This window comes from Danio rerio, chromosome 5, assembly GCF_049306965.1.
Source record: "Danio rerio strain Tuebingen ecotype United States chromosome 5, GRCz12tu, whole genome shotgun sequence".
Classification (NCBI taxonomy): Eukaryota; Metazoa; Chordata; class Actinopteri; order Cypriniformes; family Danionidae; genus Danio; species Danio rerio.
The window spans coordinates 34,421,925-34,449,423 of record NC_133180.1 but is presented as its reverse complement, the minus strand read 5'-3'; the positions used below and the strand labels follow the sequence as shown (position 1 = coordinate 34,449,423).

Sequence of the window (27,499 nt, the reverse complement as noted above, 5' to 3'; positions counted from 1 at the left end):
GTGACCAATAAAATAGGATCTTAAACACATGTTGACCTTCTGAAAAGTGTGGTAACAAATTGTATTATGTCCTCAGTACTTTGTTGGGCCTCCTTTTGCACTAATTACAGCATCAGTGTGATGTGACATGGAGGCGATCAGCCTTTAACACATTTGAGGTGTTAGGGTAGCCCAAGTTGCTTTGATAGCTTCACATAATTTCTTTGCAGCTTCACATAGAATATTATAGTAAATTAAAACAGTGTCAGTTCAGTTTCAATGCTGAAGTTATGTTTAGTTCAGTTTAGTGTGGTTTAATTTTCACTGCTGAGAGTTAAAACCCTGAAAAGCAAATCCATTGATGCGCAGCTCCACTGGTCCCGAACCATGCAAGCCAGTGGCGACAGCGGCGAGGAAAAAACTTCACCAATTGGCGAAAGTGAAGAATTAAAAAACCTCAAGAGAAATTAGACTCGGTTGGGCACGACCATTTCTCCTATGGCCAGACATCTTGTGCAGAGCTGCAGTCTAGGCGCCGGAGGCTGGAAAGAGCTGGACGTCCGTCATGGAGAAGCTGCAGGTGGGAGAGGTCACTGGCTGGTGTACAGGCTGACTCTTCTCACTTAAACAAGGTACTGGAAGCTTTGGCACTGTGTGCAAGTTCCAAGTCCTGCTGGAAATTAAAATCATCATCTCCAAAAAGCTTGCCGGCAGCAAAAAGCATGAAGTGCTCTAAAACGTCCATGTATAGAGCTGCGTTAACTTGTATTATACTTGTTAAAAAACTCTATTAATGCACACTGCGAGCATCCAGCTTTTTTTTGCAATTGTCTTTAGAGACTTTTCCTCCTTATAGAGGGTTCCAATGATGGTCTTCTGAACAACTGTCAAGCCAGCAGTCTTTCATCATTCTGAAGCCAACTAAGCCAGACTGAGACAATTTCAAGGCTTTGCATTAATTAGCGGACTCGATTGTCGATTGACACAGGGAGCCTACAATTTTAAACTTTGTCATGATATTCTAATTTTGGGAAATATTACATTTGGGATTTTTTCATCTTTAATCCATAATCATTCACATTGAAACAAATGAAGGTTTGAAATATTTTATTGGTGTGTCATGAACTACTAAAGCGCACCCAATTTACTTTTTGAGACAAATTTTTGAAATAAATGTACTTACCGAAATAAAAAAATTTTTGGCACATACCTGTAGTAATAAAATTGTAAAGATAGATTACAAAAGCCACAGATTAAAATAATTAAATTGTTTTAGATATTTGGATATAAATGGTCCTGAACTCTGACTCAAACTTCCTCAAAGAAGCAAAAGTCCTCCTTTTATTTTTAAATCTCATAAATACACTCATCCAAATATTTACAAACCTTTCAAAGAGAAGTAAAAACACAGTCAGTTAATGAGAATTTGACGTCATAATGCAGAACAGACTTTTAGTGTTACTAAAAACATGCCTAATCTAACATCCTGTTTCTTATTACATTTTTAAAAATATTATTATTATTATTATTATTATTATTATTATTATTATTATTATTATTATTATTATTATTATTATTATTATTATTAAAAACAGCATTTTGATGATAGTTAATTATTATATTGACAGAGTGAAAGGCAATTAAGAAGTGTTCTTCACATCTTTCATGCTCCACCTCCTCCAGATCCACCCCTGGTTTTCACACAAACTCTTCCAACAAAACTTTGTCTTCTAGCTCTTTCACAGTGTTCAATGGCATACCTCTGCCTTCCCACTACTTACAGGCAGAGTGTGTATCAGAGGGAGAAAGAGAGAGCATGTGGCACTGGAGAGCCTTTTGAGCTTTTTCCCCCCTCACGGAGAAATCAAGCAACACGAAGAGAAACAGAGACTTGCAAACTTAAAGGAAACTTCAGTTGGACTTTTCCCAGCTCTGCTAGACTTGAGTGGCGGAATGGATTTTCCTCTGATACTTTGAATGTCACGGCACAACTGTGGGCTTTTGGCACAGAAGGGATCTTTTAAGTTGTGTTGACTGAGCGTGTGTGTGAGTGAGGCGCGTGCGTGTGTGACAGGAGCAATGTCAGGTGTAACACGGAAAGGTTCTGGGAGACCAGGATATTATTATAGGCTCCTGGGTCGAACGAGGCTACAGAGACAACGCAGCCGCTCCAGGAGCAGAAGCAGAGTCACAAACAATAAGGGTAAACATCATGCTATTTACCTTTACTACTCGCCTTTTAAATGCTTTCTGTGTTGTTAAGTAATAAATGATTCAGTGTTTATATTGATAACACTTATAACTGTTTTGTTTGTCACACTTTGCTGCAGTCTGTCAAAGATTTTTGTTGCGTAGTCACGGTTGTAAAACATCACTATAACAGCCTGTGTATTACACTGCTATAAACATATAGTTATGACCCATTTATGGCAGCACAATTCTGAGTACTTTAAGTTGTCATGGTCTTTAGTGATTATTTACATGTGAGATGTTACTTGTTGATAGTGAAAAGAAATGAACAAAAATACTTCTATAACATTCATTAATTAACTTGGCTGATGTCCATTTCAATGTTTACTTGCACATACATAGTGAAACTCAAGTGTTTGGTAATGATACTTGATTTATGATCCTGAGTTGACATAAACTAACAATGAACAGTTGTATTTTTATTACCTAGCATTAACAAAGATGAATGAATGCTGTAACAAATGCATTGCTCGTTGTATAATAGTGTGAGTTAAAGTCTTAACATTAATGAACTTTATTGTGAAGTACAGGCTTTTTTTAGCCTAAAATATGTATTTGTTTGATTTGGAATATTCTTTAAATAAAATTGTGAGTCAGTTTAGTTTGAACTTCTCTTTGGATCTAAAAAGCTGGATGGCAAAACTTCCACTTTACAGTAACGCTCCTTTCAGAGTTGCTATAAAAGTGTTTCTGTTGGAGTGTGGTTTAAAATAAACCATACAGTATGTGTGATGCTCTGCCTAGTCAAGATATCAAGGGGGCACTTGCCTATAAATATTCAGAATATTATTTTAAACTGTGCTTTAGTGGAATGACTAGTAATTGTTACATCAGTGGGGGTGATTTAAATGGTTTTGGTGACTTTTTTTTAAGCACCCATTCCTCTTATTAACTACCAGCTTATTACCTGCCTAGTCTCGCATAGCCAGACCTCAGCCTTTGTTCTTTGTTCCATAATCAAGGTTTTTGTTGTATTTGTCAGTATCTGCAGATAAAAAAAGACTTCTTGCTGTTTTGGACGATGTCATGGCTTATTTTTATGACCAAGTTAACAGAACATTTGAGTGTTTTTAGTGCAATTAAAATAATGAGAACATTAGCATACTAGTTGACATTGTGGGTTGAAGCATTTATGCCGTGAGTATTGCATATTTTTAATAATACAGCATTTAAGTCAAATTGGTCAAAATGTACATCATCACACAATTATCCTCACAATAACAGTTGGGTGTGCAGGGTGTAAATCACTGATTCATAAGTGTCTCAGAAGTTAAACACATTTATTAATGAGCACTGTTGTTAATTTAAACATCACAGCTTTTTTATCTGCTCAGACTTGTTTCCAGGCGGACTGGTTAAGATTGCTGCACACTCGACTCCATGCCATATGCATCAAACATTTAGCCACATGTCTGTGGATGTTGCTTGAAGTGACGTCAGAGGCGGAGACTACATGTCTTTTAAGATACCCAAAAAGCCAACTACTACTTTACTAAATAATAATAAACAGCCATATCACCCAGCTCTCCAAGACTGTTTACTCAGTACCTTAATGGTAGATCACAGGGGAAAACCTGGTTGCTGTTGTAAGTGGTGTTAGTGAGGCCAGCAGGGGGCGCTCATCCTGTGGTCAGTGTGGGTGCTAATGCCCCATTATAGTGAAGGGGACACTTTACTGTCAGTGAGCACCATCTTTCAGATGAGATGTTAAAAACCGCGTTTCTGACTCTCTGTGGTCATTAAAAATCCCATGGCACTTCTCATAAAGAGTAGGGGTGTTACCCCAGTGTCCTGGCCGAATACTCTCCATTGAATTGGCTCTATTACTGTCTCTCCACTCCACCAATAGCGCAATGTTGCACACTGGTGGTGGTGTGAAGAGACCGCCCTCATGATTGTGAGGTGCTTTGGGTGTATGGCCATACACAATAAATGCGCTATATAAATACAAACAGTACATTACATTACAAATTAGGAGTTTAATGAGTGGTTAATGGTTTGTTAATTGAGAGAATGGTCCCTTAAATAAAATGTGACTTTTAATGTATAATCTGAAAATGTAATTTGATATTATACAAACATGCTGGGGTTTGCGTGAATTGTGATGTGATGCAAATGTAATCATCATAACAGTATGTGCAAAATGCAAACAGTCAGATTTACATAGCTGAGTGTGTTTTATTTTTACTTGTTTTATAACAGCAATGAACAATGGGTCAACAATGAACTGTTGTTTCAGCAGTACAAGAAAAACAAACTGCAGAATATGACAAAACAATAGACACGAATGTTGACAAGTGTGTTTGTGAGGAAAATTAAAGATCTGAAATTCTGCTATTCACAAAACAATAAAAGCATTTGTTTTGCTCTTCACATGTAAAAGAAAAAGTGCAAACCCTGGACGAGAATTAATCTAAATCTGCAACTTTTGTTGGTTAAAATGAATAGAATTAATTCAATGAACAACATGAATTCATCATCCAAACTGTGTTTTTGTCTAATCCTGTATCATAGTGAACCTATAATAAGTGTTTATGCTTGAGTGTATGATATGTGACAGAAGTGCTCACAGTTCATTATTAGTTATGTTCCAGAGAATTATAAAATACATATCTAGCATGATTTGACAAAACACAGCTCCAGAATCTCTCCCAGTTCAGTGCTGGATTCGTTTAAATTCTTCTCAAAGCAGAAGCAGTGAACTATGACCTGTAAGTGTTTTTATTTTTATAAATTGATCATGACCTGTACAGTGTCTAGCGTTAACGGAATGCTGGAGCAACGATGTTAACAATGGGAAATGCTGTTTTGCACAGCAAACGATTTAGCTACAAATTTATATTTATCAGTCAAACTGCTATAAACACCCACACACACAATTCACCAGCACGTGCAGCCTCTCTCTCTGTGTGTGTGCGACTTTGCATTGATTCTCTTTAGGCAGCTTTTCCAAGCGTTTTACATCTCAGATAATGAAGTCGCAAAAGATATGTGAATGATTCATATTAATTACACCTGCATATTCAAAAAATGAATATTACTATTCACCTGACTCGTGTAGCAGCAGAAAAATAAATCAAGGCTCACACAGGTCGCATCCCACGTCTTGTGCTTTATTCTTCTGTCACAATATATTACAGAAAATAGCTTAATCCGAAACTCCCGTGCACATGCGCTTGTTACAGAAAGTTCACACATTCACACACAAAAAAACGATCTCTCTTAAAGGAGCCGCTCCCCATTTTCACTCGTTACAGACACATGTCAGATTTTATTTTAGAGAGCAGGCAGGAGGTTGACTGACTGTTTACACAACAGAAAATCGCATGCTTGTACAGGCGTAACGTGGAGCCGATCCGCGAATCGCAGCACATTGACAGATGACCAATCAGAGTCACTTGAGGGCGGGCTTTTTAGAGGAACTAGGAAATATATCAGTCGTTTTCATGTTAGCTGATTAGCTGTGGATAATCAAAGTGAGATTTATGAAAAAATAACATGATTTCCTTCAATTGAAACATGAGCACACATTGCTTTGCATCTTATAAAAGCAACCAAGTCTTAAAATTACATTGTGGACCACCCCTTTCAATATGTAATTCGTTTAAGTCCTACTGTGTGTACAAAAAAGCTTAGCCACTGTATCAGTTTAGTGTCAGTTGTAACACCTAAGTATGACTGCAACAAACCACACAAGCCATATAAGTCAGTTAAAGAGCCCTCACGTGGAGCAAGTGGAGAGGGGTTATCAACTACTACATGTACAGCTTTATGGTCAAACAACAAGACAGGTGACCAGCCACAATAATTGAACCTGACACACCAAGCACACTCTTACTCACGCAATTTTTTAAACCAGTCAAGCAGGAACTCAGTACTTCGGTTTGACCCAACAAGCCACACACACACACACACACACACACACACACACACACACACACACACACACACACACACACACACACACACACACACACACACACACACACACACACACGTCATTTCAGATGTGAAGCCTGTGAATGGCTCTTTTAAACTCTCATTCAGGTTATGGCTAGCTCTGCTCATTACAAAGGGGATCGATTAGGATCCTCGAGTCATTCAAACTGAATTGAATCACAGAGCAAATCGATTCATTGTAGTAGATGAGGTGCTTTGGGATTGGGCTTTGTAAATGCACAGCTGGTTTGGAGATTTCAAGGTGACATCCCTGTGGTTGTTTTTTTTTACTCAAAGGTTTAAGCAAACAGAAGCAGTGGTTTATAGACATAGTGTAATATTAAGGATAAATATATCTTCTTTTTTTGCTCAACTGATAATGATATTTTTTTGTTCAGTAACAGACGCACTGTAGAGTACAAGTATGTGTGGATTTAACTTAATCAAGATTTTTGTTTGACGCAATGTCTGGATGTTTTCCAGCTGAGTGATTGTCATAGAAGGTTCTTACGTGTTTTTGTGGGTGTAGATTTACTTGAATGTCAAACTGTGTGCTACTGGATGATTTTATTTTTTTTTTACTGCTGAGCTGTTCATGTTAAGAGAAAGATAGGATAAGCCCTCTAAACCCAGGAGTACAAATAAATAAATATGTATGTATTAGGGCTGCACAGGAATCTAAGATTTCAATATTTTTTAATTCTACGATATACAGTTGAATTCAGAATTATTAGCCCCCCTGAATTTGAGAGGGTGCTCGCTGCAGAGCCATTTGAGGAGAGCTGAGCTCCAGCGAGGGGGAGCATGAGCTCTCGCTCTGCCTCCTATAAGCTGTTTTAATGCGTACACCAACCCCACCCCTAACCCTACCCCCAGTGACATCACTTGTAGAAGAAGTGCAAAAAAGGTGGAGCTCAAGCTCAAGCTCCCCCTCGCTGGAGCTCAGCTCGCCCAAATGGCTCTGCAGCGAGCACCACTTGCTGAATTTAGCACCCGTTTATTTTTTTCCCAATTTCTTGAGAAGATTTTTTTTCAACACATTTCTAATCATTATAGTTTTAATAACTCATTTCTAAAAACTTATTTATTTTTATCTTTGCCATAATGACAGTAAATAATATTTTACTAGACAATTTTCAAGACACTTCTAAGCAGCTTAAAGTGACATTTAAAGGCTTAACTAGGTTAATTATGTCAACTAGGCAGGTTGGGGAAATGAAGCAAGTTATTGTATAGTGATGGTTTGTTCTGTAGACTATCGGAAAAATATATAGCTTAAAGGGGCTAATAATATTGGCCTTGAAATAGCTTCTTAAAAATAAAAAATAAACTTTTATTTTTTTTAAAGAATTTTTCCAGTTGAAAAGATACTGTATTATCAGGCATACTGTGAAAGTTTCCTTGCTCTGTTAAATATCATTTGGGAAATATTTAAAAAAAGAGAAAAAAAATTCAAAGGGGGCTAATAATTCTGACTTCATCTGTATTTTGCGATATTAATACAATTTCACTAAATGAGTTGAATAACTATTTGGGAGGAATTTATCATTTTATAAAGATTGGCATGATTAAGGAAGCACATACAATATAATAAACAATCTACAAGCTTAGATAAATTCAATAAAGGAAATAATACAAATAAAATAAACAGCCTTTTACTGTTTTCCGAGGAGTCTAACAGTGTTCAGTTATACGGTAATTGAATAATAAAATGAAAAATAATACTGTATGGTCTTCGGTTTATAAAAAATGTAATAAAAATAATGATAAGCAGTAAAAAAAGAAATACAAACGGTACAATTTCTTACGCCTGAATGCTTTTAAAAACCTCACACAGTCACAGGCCTTACATGTATCACTTGCAAAATGATAAAGGATGCATGTGTAATGATGTGACTATTGTGAATGATCACATTGCGATATCTATGCTAGACCAGTATATGGTGTATATGTATGTATACACAGAGAGAGAGAATAACATTTTACAATAAGTTTCCATTAGTTCATGAGAAGTATGACCTTAATTAGTAATGATACCATTTTACACTATGGCCTAATTCATTAACATTAGTAAATGTGTTAGCTATTATATTAACTATCAATCATTAATTCATTGATTATTTTTTGTTATTATTACTTAATTAGATTTTTTTTGTTATTTCCTATCAGTTCAAAAAAAATTTATAAAAATAACATCGCCTGGTTTTGCTTATAATATGTTAGTGAATGTTGAAATTAACAAGAATATTAAGTGGTAATTTTAATAAATAGAGCCTTATTGTATACTGTTTTAACAATAACATCAGCAATAATAATAATAATAATAATGTGAATATGGGACAGCGTGGTTGTGCAGTAGGTAGTGATGTCACGTCACAGTAAAAAGGTCTCTAGCTGGAGCCTCGGCTGGATCAGTTGGCATTTCTGTGTGGAGTTTGCATGTTCTTGTTTCCGCTTGGGTTTCCCACACAAGTCCAAAGACATACAGTACAGGTGAAATGGGTAAGCTATATTGTCCATTGTGTATGAGTGTGAATAAGAGTGCATGGATGTTTCCCAGTGATGGGTTGCAGCTAGAAGGACATCCGCTGTATGCTGGATAAGTTTTCAGTTCATTCCGCTGTGGCGACCCCTGATGTATAAAGGAACTAAGCCGAAAAGAAAATGAAATATTGAATAATGAAAATGAATAATGTGAATATAAAACAATGAATTTCATGTGTTGCTTAGTGTTGCCTCTTTGTCATCTTTTCCATGTTCCTCCAATCAGAATCAATTATTTCTGAGGGACTCATAATAAAATATTAAACATATAAACTGATTAAAACTCATGTGAATAAACACGTCACTAGTTGGATCATGCAAATTGAGTGTACTCAGAACAGTGTTATGAGCTTTGTTATGAGCTGTGCGTCTTTAGCTCTGCTGTCTGATATCTTATCAGTTTATGGATGACAGAAGATCGCAGCACTTTGTGTCTGAATATTCAAATTCAAACTGCACCAGTATGAGGTAATGGCACCTCCATGAGCTCACCTGAGCTCAGACCTATTACACAGCCAATTACACACACACACACACACACACACACACACACACACACACACACACACACACACACACACACACATCGGAACAGATAAACACATAATAAGCCAGTTCAAGAACATCCATAGCATCAGGAGAGCAAATTGTGGCCTGGAGAGATGCACCAGAGGCAGCTGCATGTGTGTGTTTTTGGAGTGTGTTCTCTCCAGCTCTCCCTTCCTTCCTCCCTTCTGTTCATTTCTGATAATACAGCATTACATCATTATTGTACCAGCTGCTAAATGGACAACCTGAGAAATGCACACATACAAACACACTCACACACAGTGACGCAGCTTTGTGAGGAATAACCTGTTCTGGGAACAGCACATCCCCAGTTCTCCCCACAGTTGATTCATTTTTGCTTTGCTATGGTTTTTAATGTGTGATTAGGGAATGGTATCATGATTGGTGGGCTCAGTGGTGAATGACAGTGGCCTGCAGCTGTGGGTTTCACATGTTTGCTCTCCATTAGCTCATAGGAATGCTATGTCGGAAGATTGCGGTAAAGATTGTCCTGTGCTGCTGATATGGGCGCTCTTTCATGCAGATACGAGCGAGATGAAGGGTGAGGAGCTGGTCTGATTGTCACCACATGACAGCGATGACACATTGAGCCATAGTATAGGGGAAAGTGTGTTTGAGTTTGGTTCATAACACTTCTTGAACCTATTCTGCCCTCTTCATTTTCTTTTCCTATCTAGTGCTGTGGCCAAGCAGTTGAGGCATGTTGGTGCAATCCAGTCCCATTCCAACCTCTCATCATCATCATCATCTTTGCTGTCAACTAGGATCTAGTGGTTTCTGCATGTACATGGACACATCGGCTTGTGCTTGATTGTAGCCTCGTAATCTCAGTTTTATTCATGCATCATATACAGAAATGGCTGTCATGTCCTTACAGAACTATGGATTAATAGTAATTTAGCTGTAAGTAATAATGCATTTTTGGTTTAATGCATTGTGTTTTAGTTCTTATGTGGACAGTGTAGGTTGAATCTGGCTTCCGATATTTTCTAATCCCGTTTTCATTTCTTCTGTCTAAGATCTTTCATGTCTGCACTCTAATTGTAGTTTGTAGTATGTGATCTTGCTTGGTTGTTTTTTGGCAGAGGTGGTTTCACCCGGATCATGCCTTGTGTTAGCAAAAAACATTTAGCATTATGATGTTCTCTTAATAATATGATTCTTAAAGAAACTACTTTTCAGTTAAACAGAATTTTGTTAAAAGCCTATATATTCAACAGACACATCTAAATGATTATTCACAGATTCATAAAGAGATCTAATGATCTTTAACGTTTGTGCACTGTTCAAATTTAAAATCACTCTGGGCAAATTTACTACCCTTTTGTTATGTTAAGGATGAAAACATCCACTGAATAAAACTGCTGTAAAAGCTCATCGTAGGTTATATATATATTTTTTTATTTTTTTATTATTATTATTTTTTTTTTGCACACAGTAAATCTGTTAACCAACCTCTGTCCTGATCAAAACTACTAAATGTTTTAAATAAAAATAAATGATGTCACTGATTTGGGAGAAAAAAAAAACGCACAAAATGACGTATATTCAATATAAAAATAATTGTGGACTGGATTTAATTTAATTTTTTTTTTTTTACTTTTTATCATAATCTTGGACAAGTTGTTAGTGTTAGATTTTAATTTTTTCTCCCCAATTTATTCTTGGTGGCTGCTTTTGCCCTATTGACCTATATTGTAGTGATGGTGCATAAATAGACAGTCTTTGTTTTTGTTTACTCCATGTAGTTTTGAGAGCTGAAATACATTTTTGATTAGCGCAAAGGTCACTCTCACAGACACACATAAACGCACTTTAATTTGCTGTTACACTCCAAATAAAATCCAGAAACTAGCCTTTTTTTGCATAGCCTACCTAAAGGGTTAAAGGTGCCAACTGATGAACAAAAGTAAAAATTACAAATTGTACCTCTTCCTAACAGGGAAAACCACCAAAAATCAACTGCATAATTTTATGGTGTAAGCGTTTTTTTTGTTGTTTTTTTTTTTTACCTTTTAATTGGAAGTCAGTGGGGCTAACAGTAAATTAGGGAGAAAAAAATGAAAATCAATCGGAAATAATGCAATAAAAGCAATGTTGTTTCAAATATCCAAGTCCACAATTACTTTTTAAATTAAAAATACATCATTTTGTGTTTTTTTTTTTGTCTCCAAATCAGTGACATCATTTATGAATTTGGCAATTAAACAGTTAAAGTTCTCACATTTTTAAGCAATTGAGTAGTTTTGATCAGGACTGAGGTTAAGTAACAGATTTATGCAAAAAATATATATATTTATCTGATGCATTATTACAGCAGTTTCATTTAGTTGATGTTTTTATCCCTAAAATGACAAAGGGTAGTAAATTTGTCCAATGTGGATCATTCAGTTCTTTAAAAGATTAAAAGCATTTTCTCAAAATATGTCAAAATAAGATTTGTCACCAAAAATCATTCTGCTAGCTGAAACACAAAGTAATGCCAAATTAATACTCAAAATCACCCCAAGAGTGGATGAAAATATTCCCAATGTGTACATACTGTATGGGTTGTACTTAATACTTAATAGAAATACTTATGTATTGTATGTATACTTAAAGGGTCACGAAACACCAAAACACATTTTTGAGCTGTTGACAGTGGTATATGTGTCCCACACTGCTATAAATACTATTAGGACACCTATATTTCACTAAAAAGTTTAAATTGGTTGTTTTTGCGTTATTTCAAGCAAATTCGTACTTCCGGTTTGAAACGAATTTTTGAAGCTGCGTCACGGTCATGAGATAATAGCGTGTATTCCAGCGTGCAGACTGGGCGTCTGTGCCAGAGTGAGTCTTATTACGTCTTACAGTGTGATGCATTAATGCATGAGTAAGGCTTGGTTCAAACCAATTAGCGCGCTCTATTGTGCAACTTCATTAATATTCATTAGTGTCACAGTGTTTTCACGACAGAGACGCCACGTTGTGTTGGCAAAACAAGCGTGAAGTTTTGCTTTTATAGTTTGCTGCCGTTAAGTTTTGTTTTCAGTTTCTCTCTGTGAGAGAAGTCACGTGTGGATTAACAGTGTATGCAACGCTCGACAACAATGACTTACGTGTCTAAGGAGGATTATTGTTTATCTGAGAGCTGTTCTCATCTGCAAACGCTGAGATCTGGATTCGCTTGTAGTCTTCTCTTAATAAAGACGCGGCTCTAGTTGCTGGTGATTGTCCTGTCTCTACAGATTTGGTAAGTGAGCGACCAGTACTCTTTGTTTATTCAGTTTGCTCGTATCGAACTAAGTCAACTATTGCACCGAGTCACCGAGTGTAAACACGTTAGCATCACAACCAAACTTTAACCTCGTGTAGGGTTTTTACCGCATTTAGTGACCGGAATAACACACGCAGCTTTCTGACGCTACCTGCCGAGTGCATCTAAGTTTCTGGGAAATGCAGAGGTTTTTTTTTCTCTCATTCACCGTGCGGTATCAAACATTGCATGAAAAATACACGCTTAGAGCAGTTCCTCGAATCAAATATCTCGTTTGTCGCGAGGGGCATGATTGAATTCCCTGAATGAAAGAGCCAAACTGCAGTTAAAGTCCACCATTTAATAATTTGGCAAATAATTCGACTACAGATGTCCATGTAGATTAAACACCATCACTTTCTCATGTGTGTGTATTTTGACTCTGAAACTCGCGCGTGCCCAAATAGACACTCCCACACCATCCCACTTTAGTTCCTCCGACACTCCCCCCTAAACAGAGCTGGACACGCCCACTTTTCTGATTTTTTCCAAAGTAGAGGTGTGAAAACACCCTGCTGAAACGAGGGGGTTTCATGGCCCTTTAATAATGTGTCTGCTACTGTGTGGCACATAAGTGCTCTAATAAGTACCGTTTCTTTTAGCATACCTTCTAATGTTCCTGAAGCATTACCACACATTAAACATCATCAAAACATTTATTTGCTGAAATTGTAATCATGTTCCTACAAGTTTGTAATCTAGTAGTTGGTGTATGCAGTTTGGCACGTTTGGCGTCATGTTTATATAGAAAATTTGAGTTTGAATCTTGCTCGCAGAACCTACTGATCTAATGTAATTTCATGGCCTATTATATTCATTCATTCATTTTCTTTTTGGTTTAGTCCCTTTATTAATCTTGGGTCACCACAGCGGAAAGAACTGCCAATTTATCCAGCATATGTTTTACGCAGCAGTTGCCCTTCCAGCCGCAACCCAACACTGGAAAACAGCCATACTCGCATACACTACGGCCAATTTAGCTTATTTAATTCACCTGTATCGCATGTCTTTAGACTGTGAGGGAAACCGGGGGACCCAGAGGAAACCCACGTTAACACAGGGAGAGCATACTAACTCCACACAGAAACACCAACTGAACCAGCCAGGGCTTGAATCAGCAACCTTCTTGCTTTGAGGCAATTGTGCTACCCACTGCGCCACCGTGCTTCCCCGGCCTATAATATCCGCACTGTAATTGTTATTGGTCTAGTAGTTGTTGCATGTGATTTGTAACATTCTCTTGTTGATCATGTGACCAATGTAAGGTTGAGTCTTGCTCACAACATCAAGTAATTTTGTTCACATTGCTTCCCCTCATCATTCTCTGTCATTTCGTCACAGTGATCGTTGCCATCTCTAGTAGTTAGTTCATTTGAGTTTAAATCTAATAAAAAGTTGTCTAATAGATATCTAGTGGTTACATGCTTTCATATGTGGCATCATGGTGCTTGTTTAGGCAACTTCCAGTTGAATCCAGCTCAGAGCTCACATTTCCTATTCTCTTCTCCGCATCATTTCCTGTAATCTCTGTATGATGCCTAGTAACAAAAAAGCTCAAAATATCTAATCATGGACTGCTGTTGTAGCACACTGAATGTGTTTTGTGATGTGGACAAACACTATGATTCATGTTATGCAGTCTGAAACATCTGAACCTATTATGATTTAGAGGAAGTACAGCTGAATGCTGTTGGGAATGTTGATCGGTTTGAGGCTGGAATTCTTTGTGCTGGATTTTCCATTAAGTGTCATGTCTATTTGTACAGGAAACTAGGGTAAATACCGCTGTAAAACATGCCAAGGTTATGTCAAATAGTAAAAGTGTCTGTAATGTTAATGGGATGTGTCTTATTTATTAACATTTAAAACTATAGTAAATTCAAGAGAGTGTATACTCTAGATCTCGACTGGAAAGTCAGAAAGAATGACATTAAAGAATGGGAAATAGAGAGTGATGAAGAGTGATGAAATGGAGAAAAGGAAGGGAGTTGAGGGAGGTGAATAGGCAACAGAGAAGAACGATGATTAAACAGACAAGGAAACGGAACACTGTCTCAATTGTCAGATAGCTGTGATGTTGTTCAGTAAAACGTTTTGAACAGTACAGTTTGTTTAGTGTTTTGCTACCTTCTGAAGCTGCTGTTAATTTGTGGCAAATAAGACTGTGTGTTATATTTCAGAATGTCTAAGATTGTGCAAAAACTTCCATTTAATTTTGTAGTGCTTTCTCACATACACATTGCACATACACTGACAGACTCGCTACCTTTCTCACTTGATGAGGTAGTCAAAAACTCATTAGATTGGATAGCTTTATTAGTGTAGATGCTTTTCTGTCGTATTTATTTAAACTCTTTAAAACATCCACCTACACTACACCTACACACATAATTGTGATAGGATACATAAAGAAAGAGTAAAGGTGCATTTCTAGTGCATGTTCAGTACAGCTCACTTTTGGACACTATTTTACTGCGATCCACACTTATTACATGGTACCTTTCTAGAACAAACCTTTTCTCGGTTAATGTTCCAAGCGAGCTGTACCATTACCACATTGTGACAATATACAAACTGCTGATTACTGTTGGTTTGAGAGAATTATCACTACCAAACCTGCTATATTTAAGTAATCATCAGCAGCCAATGCTGTGTTGTTGGTGCGCATGGCATGACTAAAGCATTTTTATACAAACAAAAGAATAAAACACCTGAAAGATCATTAGGAGAGGTCCAGAAGTCGTTCTTGTTGGTTGCAGTGGAGTCAGTATGACCACCTGCAATGAAAATGTCAAATTACATTGCAACTACTGTATACTGATAATTAGAGGTGTGAACCTATACTGGTCTCACAGTTCGATTACGATTATCATGCCTTTGATTCGGTTCAATTCGATATCACGGTGCATTGACGATGCTTTCCATATACAGTGTTATATTTTAGGGGGGAGGCTATAACAAGCTGTCTGTATAAACACACAGACACACAGTACCACACTTTCTCTCATTCAAACACATACACAAACATAGACAGCACCAAAGAAACAAACACACACACACGCGCACACACACTTAAGCCCTTGCAACAGGGAGAGCTCGCGCTGAGCAGAGCAAAAAAACAAAAAAAAGAAGCACTTTTCCAACGGTCCCTTACTGAGAGCTCCTCTCAGCACAAGCTCTCCCGGCTAAACACATATTGCGAGGGCTTAAACGGAGCAGTGCTCGTAATGTTGAGCGAAAAAAAAGAAAAAGACAGCTGTGAAACATAACCAGCTTTGTCTTTTTTGTAGGAAACACACTTTAGATCTTTTTAGGGTAAGAGGTTTTTGAGTTATTGCCGTCTATAACTGAATGTGTGTCAGGAATATCGAAAACAAAACCAACTGAACCGCGCTCCTTTTTGGCGCCCCCCTGGATATACAGCGCCCTTAGCATTTGCCTATGGTGCCTATGCCACGGGCCGGCCCTGAGTTGGCTGAGTGTTGTAAATACTCGCGCTCACCTCCCTCTTGACAGAGCGCATAGGAGAAAAATGACGTCAGTACATAATAACCGGTTATCAATATTACTGAACCGATACCTTATTGTCCGCATCTGCATCGCGGTGCACCGAAGAAACAATTAATTTTGACACCCCTACTGATAATATTACCCACTTATAGCAGTACTAAACTGCAGTAGAAATGCAAACTGAGCCATATTGGACAACCCAGGCTCATTGGAGACATGTGCCCAGGATTACACTTGAGAACCAAGAAATAAGTACCCTGGACTATGTCTGCTTGTTTTCACAAATACATTCAAGGCCGCCGTGCATGATTTTGACAACATTATGAGACACGTTTTCTTATGCGTGCCATTTCTTGTAAATCCACCATGGTGTACATTTTTGTCTGTCAACGTCCTTCTTGTGTGTGTCCATTAGAGAAGCCTGTCAACTTGTATAATCTTGCTATTGACTGACCTACCCATATTTTTTCCCCAACCGATAATGTTTTCAAAAGAAAATCTAGAAAGATCTAGAAGTTAAAGACTATCGCAGCTTTGTTTAGTTTTACCTGGTTTCTGGAACCATCCTTCACTTCGAAACCCAGTCCAATGCCATACGTGGCTAGCTACTAACCAAACCAATCATGCTAGAAAAGCCATTCATACAGGCATAATCAGTCAGCGGTAGGACCTTGTAGCATCTGTTTTTCACCCAAAATGCTGGCATATGTACCCCTGGGCACATATTTCTCAGTTCTCAAAAGTATAGTCACATATTCCCTATGAGCCTGTGCTGGTATCGATTCTTACCACACCATACTGTGCAGTGTAAAAATAGCTTAAGTGTACATTGCTGTTGTATTTCAAAAGCACACAGATTATAATATAAAGGAGCGTCTCAGTTGGCCAAAAATGAATGTTGAAACCAACTGAAAACAGGGCTTTGGTAATGGGTTGAAAGACTTCAGCTGTTTCCTTTCCTTTTATGCTGTGTACCTTAGTGGTAATTCTATGGATCCTGACCACTAATATAAAAGTTTCAAGTTCAGTCACTTTGTAGGGGTGATCCAAGAACTGGGCGGCTACTGAAAACTATCCAGCTCTGAGAAAAACCACTGAAGCACAGTCTGATCCTGATACACTTTCTCTGTTATTAGTGCACTGTTGCAAGTTGTTTTAGGCAGAAGGCATGTGGTGAGTGGTTTGTAAATTGGATTTGCTTCAATCATGAGCACTCTGATGTACCGCAGACCCCTGCAGAGAACAGATCGAACCCGTAATGTGCATCTCACTCCATCTCTGACTCCTTTACTCATTATGCATCATTGTTGACTCGTTTAATCCTTTGCACCACATTGCATAACAAATAATACAACTAATACAACTGGATAAGATGAAATTAAATACTGTACTGTGATCAAATGCTGTGTACCATGCAATGCTGTTATTTGGAATCCTTGATTTTTTTAAAAAGTTATTTTTTTACTTGATTGCTTCTGATTACGACTGTAGTATGTTCTGTTTCCAAAGAGCTGACAGTTGGGAATCTCCTTTGCATATGTGTGCACTCGTTTGCATGGCTTTAAAGTCATTCAAGCACAGTCTGCTTTGTGTTTGATTAGAAAAAGGAACTACTAGACGGTAACCAAACACACCCTTTGTATATGAAAACCATCCCTATTGTGAAAATGACTTGATGACGTATTCCTTTATGTTGCAAAGGGCTTTACATTAACACCCGCCAAATGCTGGTGGATTTTAACTGTGGCGGATTAGAGAGCCACCTCCACTAGCCACTTTAGCTGGCTGAAAATTGTTTTTAAATTATAGTTTTCTTTAAAGCACGGTCGACAACAAGGATGGCACAACATTCGTGCAAATGCAATCTTAGAATCGAGGAGCAGCATGACTGACAAATATAATTTTCGTGCGGGCAAAAGAAAGCCAGTTGAAAACCGAATAAGAGGAGAATCACTCCAACAGCTGATATGATGCGCGCTCCCGTTTCCTTGCTTAAAATAACCATGCATGGAAACGTGGAAACGCACCTGGTATGATCGGTTCTCTTTCAAATAGACTAGACAAAATGTTATGTTCATGCACCCACAGTCTTGCTGCTTTCAAGAGCTCCAGATTGGTCTTTTTGTCAGCAGCACCGGTAGTTTTTGCTTGAACCATTATTTAAATAGGAAATAGCATATTAACTTCTCATTTATGTTTAGTTAACTGATGTCAATTGTTTTTTTTAAGAATGTTTTGTTAAAAGTGTTGTATTCAGCTATATTTTGCTTGTTTTGACACATTATTTTGTTTATTTTATTTTTAGTGTGGTTAGAGATAAATTTGGTAAATCCTTTGAGCTCTGAAAAGTCATGTGAATTGTAATACAACACTATGAAACCATGACCCATGTGCTCATGCTCACTGAGCAAGCTCATACACAACATACACAAAAAGTCAAATGAATTAGGAGGCATGTGGACATTCCACAAAATCTAAATCAAGTCATTTTAGCATGTCAATGTTAAATTTATGCATATAAAATATATTTTCCCAACAACAAAAGTGTGGCTAGTGAAAATGGCGAGTGGCTAGTAATGTTGGAAACTACTAGCCACACTGACTGGTGATCAAAAAAGTTAATGTCAAGCCCTGATGGTGCACTAAGCAAAACTTCCACTTAACATGTATTAAACATTTCCTTTGATTAAATAAATTATATTTTTTTGTAACAAACAGGATATGTGAATGAATATTGTATTCTTAAAGCCCTGGATAATGCTCTTTTTCTCCCTCATAATGTTAATATCCCACATTGTCACCTTATAGGCTGATCACTACAATATATTTTTCTGTGATGCTACATACACATCAACCATAGATATTTACATTAGATGTCGCCTACGCTGTTGTTGTCTATGGGAAGGAATGTGTCAATAGAGCCACCATTTTAGTACAAGGTAGAACTCCTTTGAAATGAATGTGGTTCCAAGGTGCAGTGTAAGACTGGCCATTTAGAGCCATATATATATATATATATATTTATATATATATATATATATATATATATATATATATATATATATATACACACACACACACACACACACACACACACACACACACACATACATATATCTATGTTCGAGAGTTTTCCACGGTGATCAGTATGCAAATATTTTTTAAATTATGAAAATTATAATTTTACATCACTTTTCTACATGGATAGATAAGTGGTAGCAAGGGCATTGCCGACAAAGAGTGAGGGTTTGTGTGGATTGAAATGTATTATCTTCCTCCCTGTTAAATTTCATCTAATCTATGTCCAGAAACACACCTCCTCTCCTACTTTCACTTCTCTTTCTAACGGAGGGAGTGATTCGTTTGTGAATAAATCCTCGTTATGAATGACTCATTCACTTAGCCTATAATAATACAAGTTTTTAGCATTGTAGCGTCTTGTTGTCATATTTCATTTACATTGTTTGCTGAACTAGCATAAGCCTAGTATTTAGTGCAAGTTGGTGTTACTTTGCCTTATGGTCAGGGCAGTAAAAGACTGTATTATCATCAATACTTATTTAGCACAAAAGTTTGTCACAAACAAAAACATAAAAAAATGAAACTAACCTATAAAATGTTCTGCCGCTAAAGTCCAGCATCTTCACATTGGCTTTAGTTTTGACTAGTTTGGTTGAATGATGTTCGTCCTAGAAGCTCTGTGCAGCAAATGTGGCGGTGACATTGTTGCATGCTCAGGGTCCGTATGTGATATCTAGTGTATATATCTATGCACATCAGCAAATGCCTGTATTATGTCAGAGACTACTTGCCATATAAGTTAATTAGCTCCATTGCCTGAGGTTTACCCTTTAGGGTTGGAGCTAAGAAAGGATGTACAGTGAGTGTGTGTGTTAGGGGTAATTGGGGGTACATTTGTGTCATCAATAATTATATAAGCATTCATTTATTATGAAAGGTGTTTTGAAGCAGGCATTTATTAGCACTTTAGTTTGAAGCAGTTATTCAGTATGGTGCCCATGATTGTTCTCACTCCAAATTGCTCTTTGAAGGTGGATATATCACATTCGGAATGCATCATGAGACTGATGAATAATACACTGTTATGATTTAAACATTAAAACATAATACTATATTTTATTCATTCCAAAAAACAAAAGTGAAACATGCTGTGCATTATACATAAAGTTGGTTCTTCAATAGGCATTTATAAGTCGTTATAGGTTTCTTAAGGTATGATAAAAATTTCACGGTATCATAGTATTGTGATCACTGCTCTAAATCAGTTCTTTTTAAATGTTTGGGTAAAAAAAGTACAACTAAAAAAACTTTTACCTCCATTGAACAAAATACATTTTATTTTAGAAAGAATTTATAATAATTTGGAACAGTAAACATGTCAGGAAAAAGAATTAAAATAACTTCATTGGTTTCAAAAACACAGATTTCCTTACAACACATTTAAAACACACACACACACACACACACACACAAACACACACACACACACACACACACACACACACACACACACACACACACACACACACACACACACACACACACACACACACACATTAAAAAAAACCTTACATACAGTATTACCTTAGGAACAGTAAAACAACATATTTTAGCGGTTTTAAATCCTCGACATTTCCAAACCGCTTTAAACCTTGAAACCGGTTATTGTCCCATGTCCCATGTATAACTTGCTAATATTTATTTGTCATTCATTAAATGACCTGCAAACCAACCATCCAAAAGTTTGGGGTCAAAACTGTATCATTTCCTTTTCATTTGTCACTTTTTAGTTTTTGAAAACATTAATACTTTTTATTTAGCAAAGATACATTAAGCTTTTAACAAATACAAATTCAGTGTCATCTTTACTTTCTTCTTTCAGGAAAAAAAAAAATTGTATGCACATCAGGGCTCCAGACTGCTTGTAAAGGTCACATTTTGTGACCTTTTTTCCTCCCAGTGTAACTCATTTTTTTTGAAGGTTGTGCATACCTTATATGCCATGCTTATACGCAATTACAGTATGTTGCGTATAAGATACATCATTAAATTCATCTACTGTAAAGGTGGGCGAAACATCCCTACTTGTTTGAACTGAATGCGGTATTTATTAGCTATGCATGAGGCAGTGTATGCATTCTGCTCTCTTATTAAAAACCACAAATCAAACTAGTTTAAGGCCACACACACAAATCATTATATATCAGTATGTTATTTCTATAGTATCACGGTCTGAAACCATTGGCATAAATGTGTTATATTTATATTACCGTCATATTAGTTGTGATACCATGATCCAGCAGTGGATTGTTCAGTGCTGCTACTATATGTGTACAGTATGTGTTAGATCAACTTAGGAATGTCCTCCACAGGAAAACCTGGAAACGTTGTGTCCCAGCCCACAGCTCAGGAAGTGTGTTTTTTTGACCCTGTGTGTGTGTGTTGATAGTGGCTCTTGTTTCAGTAGGAGAGTATTCAAGTGATACGTCTCGACTCGCTTACTATAAACACTGGTAAAAAAACCATTAAAAACTACAAACATGGCAGATGCCTTTTTTTTTTTTTTTTGGCTGACAGTTGAGGTAAAGGGGGTTGAATGATTCAATATCTCTCACCTGATGAAAGTATTTTATTTCATGTTATATTTGATCAAAATGTTTGGTCATTAACTTTTGAATGTATAATATTGCGCACAGACTAAAAAAAGAAATGTAGAGGATGTGACAAGATGATTGACAGGGCCTGTAACTAAACAAACGAGAAAGATCTGTTAATGATGAATTATTGTGTCTCAAAGCTTGTCTCCTCTTTTGTTACACAATCAAATGTTTGTACCATTTCTTCACTAAAAGACTACATTCTTTTAGGGGGTAATATAAGTAGGCGTATTGGGACGCAGCAAAATAATTCTCCGCAGGTTTGAAATGTGGTTGCTTGGGAACAGTGGAGCGAGCTGATTGTCCTGTATGTCCACTGGGAAGGTTCCTGTCAATCATGTGTCTGTGAGAACAGCCGGGTCTAATGGAAACACATGTTTAGCTCAGGCAGAGGCGCACATATGCAGGTGTTGCTGTGTGTGGGTGGTCACATCTTCCTGTCTTGTTGCAATGTTCTTCAGAGGTTATGAGTATTTTTGTTTAGACAACAGCAGATATTCAACAGCAAACAGCTGCACTGGCCTTTTATCTAAGAATAAATTAAATAAGCTTCTGTTTGACTTTAGTGATTGCAAAAAGACGACTTGAGGCAGAGGACAAGTTTTTACTGAAAGAAATTGTGACTTTTTTTTTATTAAGAAGAAGGAATTCATTCAGAAATTACTCATTAATTACTATACTTACATTTAGTGTATAATTTAGAATATTTTTATATACACAAATTAAATGTATAATTTATTTATATATTCTAAAATGTGCATTTAAAATCATCTTATGTCATTTTTTATAATGATATATATGTGCATATTTATATAAATGAATAGTTATATGAATTATAATATTGTGCTTCCCACACATAGATTTTACTTGGGCAGGCCGCCTGAATATATTAACAGCCACCCAAGTATATTTAATGACAGTTTTTTTGTTTGTTTGTTTGTTTTTTAACCAATATTAACATCTTTTTAGAATTTTTTTGCCATTCGCCCAAGACAGCCAAACATCCGCATTTCATTAACCAGTGGAAATTCTTCTCTCACCCTTAGGGATGCTCATTTTGGTTAATTTTGCTAACCAACAATCGCCGCTCGTTAACTAAATATTAACAGTTAGCTAGTCAAATTAATATTAAATTATTATTTAATAAAAAATTATTGACATGTCTATTTTGTGTCTGACACATTACATGTTGCATTTTAAAATACTGATTTATTTTAACATGCAAACATAATAACAACAGAACATACAAACAACCTGTTATTTTCCAAATGGAAAAAAAGTTTTTTTTTTGGTTGTACACTAAATCATCAAAAGCCTATTTGTTGAGTTTATGACGCAGATTCAGGACAGAGGTAATCAGCATCAGCGCTGCTTTCGCATCAACTCGTCTGTGTCAAACTATCAAACCTTCTTTCGTCTTGCTTCTTTGGCAAAACACTTTTGTAGGCACGTGTGGTTGCACATGTTAATATACCTCCAGTTAACAAATATGTTGCACATCATGTGCCGATCAAACCAAATGCGCCTTTCCATTCCAAAAACGTGAGGCGCACCACACTGCCTTTTTGATGACAAGAAAAAAAAAAGCGCGGTGCGCCTTTTTGTTACTAGGAAATGACTGAATCAGCTGGTCTATTGTGCACATGTGTTTCTATCGATGTTTTTATAATTGTGATATTAAATAATATTGTAATATTCTAGATTTATAAAGTAATATTGCTCTAGATAACTTGAAACAATGACAACAAGTCTCTCCTCCATCTTTAAAGTTTTTTCTGAGTCGTCTTGACAACACAAACACTGCTCTCACCCCAACAGAAACCCTCGCTGCGTCCGAAACCGCATACTTCCATACTATACAGTACGCTAAAATCAGTATGTGAGCCGAGTAGTATGTCCGAATTCATAGAATTCAAAAAACAGTATGCGAGAAGTACCCGGATCACTTACTACTTCCGGCAAGATTCTGGAGTGCGCATCCCATGCATGCTGCGCTATCCCATGATGCCCCGCAAGCGAATTCATGAATGGGAGTAAAGCAACGTAAAATACGCAGGTACGTCACGTGACTATGTCAAAATGGCGGATGTAGTACGTCCAAATACCATTCATACTTTTCACATTTATACTGTATAGAGCAGTGGTTCTCAAACTGTGGTACATGTACCACTGGTGGTACGCAGGCTTCCTTCTAGTGGTACGCAGAGGAATGAAATATGTCATGTTCATGCTACACACTTTTCCAAATTTACCAACAATGATGGATATAATATGCCAAATAGGACATATAGCCTATATTTCTGAGGTATTCTGCCACGTTTTTTTAACTGTGCAGAGTTGTAGCTGCTTTACTGGGCCTACTACGCTACTGTATTTCAATACTGCTCATTTTGTTGGTACTAGGAGAGACAATTTTTTTCTGAGGTGGTACTTGATGAAAAAAGTTTGAAAACCACTGGTATAGAGCGTACTTTTCTAACGGCCGAGTAGTACGTTTAAATTTAAATGCAGTACCAACTGAGTAGTAGGCGATTTCGGACGCAGCCTCTGTCTCTGCTAACCCTAACCTTTCGGTTAATTGTTAGTTGATTATTTTGAGCATCCCTATTAGCCCTACATATTTCGTACTCCTCATTGTGTATGTGCAAGAACTGTCAACAACACTTCCTTAGACAATCTCAGAAACCCACAGAGATGTGCCTTTTTAAGGCTTAAAAATAAATCTGGCAAATTCGGCTGGTGTTTTTAAATCTCCTAAAATATCCAGGGGACGGCTTTAGCGTTTGCTTTTTTAAAAAAAAAAATTTATTTTCTTTTTTTTTCTTTTTTTTGAGTTTTTTTTTTTTTTTGAGTTTTTGCATAATAGATTCTTTAATCTAAACATTTCAAAAAAACTTCACTAAACACCCAGAGATGACGAAATGAAACCTAAAATAGCTGCTAAATATATGTACACCATTAAAAATGGTCAATCAACTCATTCGCCTTATTTTGATAATATACAACAGGCATGTCTAAACCCGGTCCTGGAGGGCCGGTGTCCTGCAAAGTTTAGTTCCAACCCCAGTGAGACACACCTGGGCTGGCTAATCAAGCTTTTACTAGGCTTTCTAAACATCCTTGCAGGTGTGCTGAGGCAAGTTAGAGCTAAAATCTGCAGGATGCTGGCCCTCCAGGACCGAGTTTGGACACCCCTAATCTACACTTTATACTAATAATTATTTAATTATTTTTTAAATAATATCTATTTTAGATATATTGTCTGTTTTTATTTATTTTTTTCTGTAATTTATTACTCATTTGCTGTATATGTTAATAATTTGATGATGTTTATATATTACATGAGTTATACATATCGGAAAAATGGTTTGGCAATACTGCACTAAATGTCATGCCAATAAACATTTGCAACCTGAACTTAATAAATAAAAGTATTGTTAAAAATCACATAATTTTTTGTCACATGCATTTAACCATTATTGTGCCATGAGTAAAGGATGTGTTTCAATCCGGCTACCAACACAAGTATATTTCAAACTCAAGGGAAGCACTGTAAAATTATAGATATTGCTATGGATTTAGTTGATAGTTATGTGTTTTTACAAAATATTTGTTTTGTTTAATAAACAACTGATTCCATTCCTTCCAAGCCATGATTCCATATGTTCATATACATTTTTATTGCACACAAAACCATTGCTAAAAACTTCAGAAGATTTTATGATTCCTGATGTTGCTGATAGCATATTGTAGCACTTGTTGATTTGACATATCAATCAAATCAATCCCAAACCAAAGTTTAGTTTCTGTTTATATTTTAGTTCATAGTTTCTGTTATAAACATATTGCATATTCATTTGTGTGAGTTTGTGCACCTACTTTACTTCCTGCCTGAGTATACAGGTGCTCGACACTTGTAGAACTATTTTCTTCTGAGCCTAGAAGGACTAAATGAAACCTCACATTCATCTAGAGCCACACAAATAGCAGCCAGAAGGACAGATTCTGCATATGAGCACACACTCGCTCTCACAGCTGCGCTCCTTCACAACTTATATCTTTAACAAGCAGACACTCACACACTGAGAGAAAGTGAAGACATCTCTCCCGGATCTAACAACACTGCTCCCCGCTGTTCAATCCTCATTACACATCGCCACTGGGCTTGATGGAAACTGCTTGACTTGATTGAAGGTTACTAATCGGTCACTGATAGGGTTTTTAGAGGGATAATGTGAGACCTTTCACTTCCACCTGCTGCTTTTTCAATTATAATATGGGAGAAGTTGTGGTCATGGGTGCTAGGGTAACCAGGCACTTTGGGTAACGTCGGCGTTTTTGTACAGTATGTTGTGACCTTCAGGCATGACTACAGGAGTAAAATCATCACACCATTGTTTATAAGGGAAACAGGATGCCATTGGTTCATTAGAACATTATTGCTCTAAACTATTTATCGGGCGAGGAACCATATACAGTATGGTAAATTCATTGACAATGATTATTTTTTCTTTGTATTTATTTTAAGTTTATTTTTATTTGTATTTTAATTATTTTAGATTTATTTCAAGTCATGAACATCTTGTAATAATCCTCAGTAACACAGTATTTTTCCATGAGTATTTCAATGACCTATCAAGGGTTGATTTTTTTATTTATCTATTTTTTTTGGTGACTAAGTAGAATTGACATATTTCTGACGTAGTACAATATACCATTGTTGATCATAGTTCTGCAAACATCTTCCATGAACAATATAGACACAGCAACATTCATAAATATTAATGTAAGCTATTTTAATGATTTATAGACTATTGCAGTGGAATGTATGTTACCGTGTTAGTAAATGTTGGCATTGAAGGTTTGTAGCAACTCATGATGTAATAATGGCATGTAATGTCAAAACTGAACATACTGTGAAATACAGTAATAGTGCTACAGGGTTCAATGAAGAATAATGAAGGGAGATATCCAATTTCCAAAGGTTTATGTGGATTTTATGTGGAATCACTGAAATATAAGAATGTTTGAGACATGTGAAGCATTGAAATAAGTGTAGTGCAGACATGTTGAAGGTTTTAATATAGTTTTTATGTTGTTGACAAGAAATGTCAGACTCTGTGATGCTTCCTGAGCATTGCTTTCCCTCTGTTATATACTTGCTGTACTTGGGAAGGCAGAACTAGCAACTTTTAGAAGCAAGAGTGTAAATAAACATCGGCTTCCAAGGCTTGATATTTTGAACTGTCTTGTCATCAGAAAAACATTGTAAAGGCAGGATTGTTGCTGCCAAAGCTCAACAATCACTACCTCCATTGCACAATGTCACATTGGAGTGGCAAAATCATCATCTGTCTTTTATTTAGGTGAAGTTTTTATAAACTAATTTTGAGAGAATCACTTGCTTATGATTTTCTATAGCTGATATTGCATTAACAATCACACAATATACCAATCAGATGAATACAAACACACATACATAGCCGAATTTCCACCTATCACTATCCTTCAGCTTAGCTCCTGATTTATCAGGAGTCACTACAGCAGAATGAACCGTCAATTAATCTGGCATGTGTTTTATACAGCGGATGCCTTTCCAGAATCACATATATGCTCTTGCCAATTCAGTTTACCTTATTCACCTACAGTACATAGCAAGTACATACCTGTAGCACCCAGAGAAAACCAACATGAACATGGGGAGAACATGCAAACACGAATTGCCTTCTGG

General features: G+C 36.7%; 1 protein-coding gene across 6 annotated transcripts in view; it reads left to right on the top strand.

Annotated features, from left to right (window-relative positions):
• dab2ipb (DAB2 interacting protein b) overlaps positions 1–27,499 on the top strand; it is a 208,170-nt gene that overhangs the window by 59,346 nt on the left and 121,325 nt on the right. For 2 of the 6 annotated variants that reach the window (XR_012405944.1, XM_005171880.6), the window contains exon 1: positions 1,765–2,182. The exons of 3 other annotated variants lie outside the window; for them this stretch is intronic. Coding sequence is in view for 2 of the 3 variants with exons in the window: in XM_005171880.6 (XP_005171937.1) it covers positions 2,059–2,182 (124 nt within the window). In the remaining variant the exon portion in view is untranslated. Of the gene's footprint in view, positions 1–1,725; positions 2,183–27,499 lie in introns of those variants that run through there. One more of the 6 variants, NM_001122857.2, reaches the window with a different exon arrangement.